Here is a 3876-nt window from a genome sequence, read left to right as displayed (position 1 = left end):
ACAAACACGAAAGCGGAAATTGTTTTATCTTCAAAGTGGGCTAAAGAAACGTAAGACGCGACTGATTGACATTCACATTGTTTTCACTGCGATTTAATCTACATGAAAGAGGAAGAACGGTGTAGATAGTATACAATATAGAGAATACAGAGAATATAGTTCGAAAGATAGCAGTGGGAGGCTGGATTGAGCTTTAAAATAAATAGCCAGGAACCAATTTTGTAGTCGAAACGACGTCTTCTAGACCACATTCTCAACGGGAAAACTAAAGGATAAAAAAAAACCGGCGAGATATTGTCGACTTTTCCCAGGGCTCGAGTCTCTAGAACATGCATGACACCTCCCAGCTCTGGTGGGTAACTGACCCACGTCAAAGAAACTAAGGCGGCTGGGCAATGTGCTGAACACTTTGTCCTCCTGTAAGCCAAGGCCATTAAAACAGATGAACCTGCGCGCAAACGGGAAAAATTATGTACCACAAAGGAGAAACAACAATAACATATATAGGCCCTACTTATCTATGATTGAGTAAAGAAGTAAAACAGTTATTGTAACAAAAATACAAAATCAGCCACATACATTCATTTCGCTCTATTTATTATTAGAAAAAATTAATATACATTGTTTTTTTTTAAAATTATTTTATTTATCAACGTGCTAGTAAAATTATATTCATTACATTGGCTAAAATAAAAATGTATGTTTTAAATAATAAAATAATAATAAAGATAGCTAGATAAAATTTTATTGTAATAAAACCTATTTATACTAAAATATATAGCTTTATAATTCGTAACAAAGCAACCAAAAATAAAAAAAACAACCACTTGATGTGCAGTATTAGTAACCAAGCATCAGTTTAGCATGTTTTACACAATCTTCAAGTTGGCAATCATTTCTTCAAGCTGATGTAAACATTTATGAAAAAAGCCTTCGTCTGACCTGAGTTTAATTTTTTAAAATTCAATTTCTACTTCCTTAAAAAGTTCATCACTCATTTCATATGTTTTAGCACAATACTCAATGTAGCGTATTGTTTCCACCATATTCAATTTTAATAGCCCAAGTATCTCCTTTGTTTCTAGCTTCTTGTTAATCTCATTTAACAGCTCTTTAATTACATTTTTAATATTGTTAAGAATATCTGACCAATTTTCCTTGTTTTTGGCATCAAGTATTACTTGTAAAATAAGGTTTTGGTGTATTATCATTTTTTTTTTCTGTCTGTAGCGTTGATGTAAATGTAATGGCTTTTTCAAAAACAGGTGATATTTGTCTGCAGCTTTTTAGTAGGTCGATTTTTTTAATGAGATATATTAATTGTTCCTTTTTTATATAATCATTCTCTGTCAAATTATCAAAAACAACAACTCTGTTGTTACATTCCATAAGAAGTTCTTTAAGCGGTCCTGTTTGCTTTTCACAGTATTTTTTCATTGTCACTTCTTCTTTTACCTCGTGATGCTTGAATGTGTCTCCATAACTTAGTACAATTATACCGTGGGTTTTTATGACATTTTGCCCAAAGATATGTTTAAGAATCTTGATGCAATCTAGTTCTTGCTTATAAAAACGCTGACCAAAGGCGACCACAATAAGAAAAGCGTGATAACCCTCGGGGTTGGCCAACACTGCGTTCTGTATAGCGCGGACCACACGCTCGACTCCCCCCCGTTTATCAATATCCGTGTCAATGATACCGGGGCACTCAACAACTTGAACGTTACGCCCATCAATTATAGTCGTTCTGTATTGAGGAAACCTTTCATCAGAGTCTGCCTTGCAATGAGCCTTAAATTCCTGCTGTCGTAAAATTGAGTTCCCTGTGGCACTTTTTCCACTACCGGATTTACCTATTAAAATAAGATCCAGTTCCGGATAAGCTAAACGTTTCTGAAATAGTTTTTGAAACGATTTACATCATTATCTATTTAACAAGTAACTTTTAGTAACATTTTAATGAACTCAAGTAACATCTACTTTTCATTTAACCATTTTCAAATATTATTAGGGTGCGTTCCGGAGCTAGTAAATTAAAAAAAAAATGCATATTTATTATCCTTAATTTACACCTTAACCAAATATGTTATAAAATCTTAGTAATCTAACATTGATTAATATTACTGATAAAAAAAATATGTTTGTACATAAACAAACGCACACGCACAAACACACACACACGAACGTACATAATTATCAACCTTTTGTTCTACAATTTTTCTCTCAAATACGTATTTGATATTAGTTCTTCACTGTAGTTTATTTAGTGGAGTTTAATTAATACCTATTGGATTTACGGGCTTGGGATTTGATCCAAACAACCATAAAGTTGTGAAAATCGATAGCTCGAGAGTTACGCTGTACTTTATTTAATAAAAGTTAATAAGCAAAGAAAATTAGTCTGTATAATTCTGTATTGCTCCATGGCCGTGTAACTCTGTAACCATGTAATAGATTAAAACAATTTGTTATACTGACTTTTCTCCTGAGTACAATATGATGTATATACGATCTGAATCAAGGGACGAATTGACAATAAACAAAAATATTATGTAATAAATGGATATTGCATGAAATAAACTCTAATACACACTTATTCGATAGTGAGAAAAGATATTTGGATCGATATGATGTGAGAGTGGCGGCGTAGTTCTGCTAATATAATGATTAGCTCCACAAATAAGAAAGATACTATCAAATGATATTATATTTTGATGGTACTCAATTTTGATGAAATAATAGTTGCTATTTTCATTCCCCTTTGTTTCAGTGAAATCCTATTATCTCAAACTGAACTAGATTACTAAGAATCTAACTAAACATATATAGACTTTTTTTGGTACCTTTTTGTCGTCTGAGCTTTTACGATCTGTTGTTTCTGTATGTTTCCTTTCATGTATCATTTTATCGTGCGCTATTGCCCGCACAGTTTCACTAATCGGACTTTTTTTATCAAGAGTGTGGACTTCTATTTCTGATTTTTGCATTTCTGTTTGAGTACTAATTGTTTGATGAGATTTCATTGTACCAACAGTTTGATTCAATTCTGTTCTTTCAGGTTTTTGTGTATTGATTGGAACCGTGATCATAGCAATATTCTTACTAGGTTTAAATACATTCTTTAATTCCATGAAATGGCGTTTGGTGTATTTTTTGTCGTCATTATTTAACTCTATTACAATGTCCAATAACTCATCTCTTTGATAAATTTTGTTATCATTACTATTGTAGTTATTAAATAAAACAAGTCTTTTATTGCATTCTTCAAATAATTTTTTAAACTTATAAGTTTTTTGTTCATAAATCGATGTCATGTCCAAATATGGTTGGGTTTTATAATTTTCTCCTATTGTCAATACAATTATGCCATAGTTTTTTATGAAATCGCTCCCTAAATTCGTTTTAAGAAACTCGAAAAATTTTTCTTCTTCGTGTGTGAAGGGAGTTTCCAGTTTTAGGACAAAAAGAAAGGCATGGTATCCATCAGTGTTTGCCAGTAAAACATTCTGCATTAAAGCAGAAAACATTTCAGTTTTCTCTTCATTAGTTGAGTGTGTGTAGAATATATCAGGTAAGTCAGCAACTGTTATTTCGCAACCATTGTACTCACAATTTTGTGAAGATGGGTATACGCTAGCTTTAAAATGATTTTTACCCATGATAATGGAATTACCAGTTTCACTCTTTCCACTATCTGCTTTTCCAACTAAGATCAAGCTAAGTTTGCCAGGAAGTTTAAGATTAGCTCTCTGAAAAAAAATAATCAGATACTTATTATACATTTGGCAATTGATCAACTCAGGACAGAAACTCTTGTAAACGACCTCAATGTAACTACGTGTAGATCAAGGTTACCAGATAAAGCAATGTGGACAT

General features: G+C 32.2%; 1 protein-coding gene across 1 annotated transcript; it reads right to left on the bottom strand.

The window, feature by feature from the left end:
* Positions 1 to 956: 956 nt before the first annotated feature.
* LOC131945851 (GTPase IMAP family member 8-like) lies at positions 957 to 3876 on the bottom strand. The gene is made up of 5 exons (XM_059306464.1): positions 3856 to 3876; positions 3656 to 3749; positions 2844 to 3262; positions 1383 to 1893; positions 957 to 1180 (listed from the first exon to the last, which is right to left on the bottom strand). The coding sequence occupies exons 1-5, from the start codon at positions 3874 to 3876 to the stop codon at positions 957 to 959; spliced, it is 1269 nt and encodes a 422-aa protein (XP_059162447.1).

Source organism: Physella acuta, unplaced genomic scaffold, assembly GCF_028476545.2.
Source record: "Physella acuta isolate Inbredline_101_S28 unplaced genomic scaffold, ASM2847654v3 ptg000538l, whole genome shotgun sequence".
NCBI lineage: Eukaryota > Metazoa > Mollusca > Gastropoda > Physidae > Physella > Physella acuta.
The sequence above is the reverse complement of the archived record's forward strand: the minus strand, read 5'-3'. Positions and strand labels throughout refer to the sequence as shown.

What these genes read in the sequence shown, in the direction of transcription:
- LOC131945851 (XM_059306464.1), bottom strand. Translation starts at nt 3,876, where the DNA reads ATGTCCACATTGCTTTATCTG. An exon ending in TGTCCACATTGCTTTATCTG is followed by an intron (nt 3,750 to 3,855) that starts GTAACCTTGATC and finishes ATTTTTTTTCAG; the next exon opens with AGAGCTAATCTTAAACTTCC. An exon ending in TAAAGAACTTCTTATGGAAT is followed by an intron (nt 1,181 to 1,382) that starts GTAACAACAGAG and finishes TTATTTTACAAG; the next exon opens with TAATACTTGATGCCAAAAAC.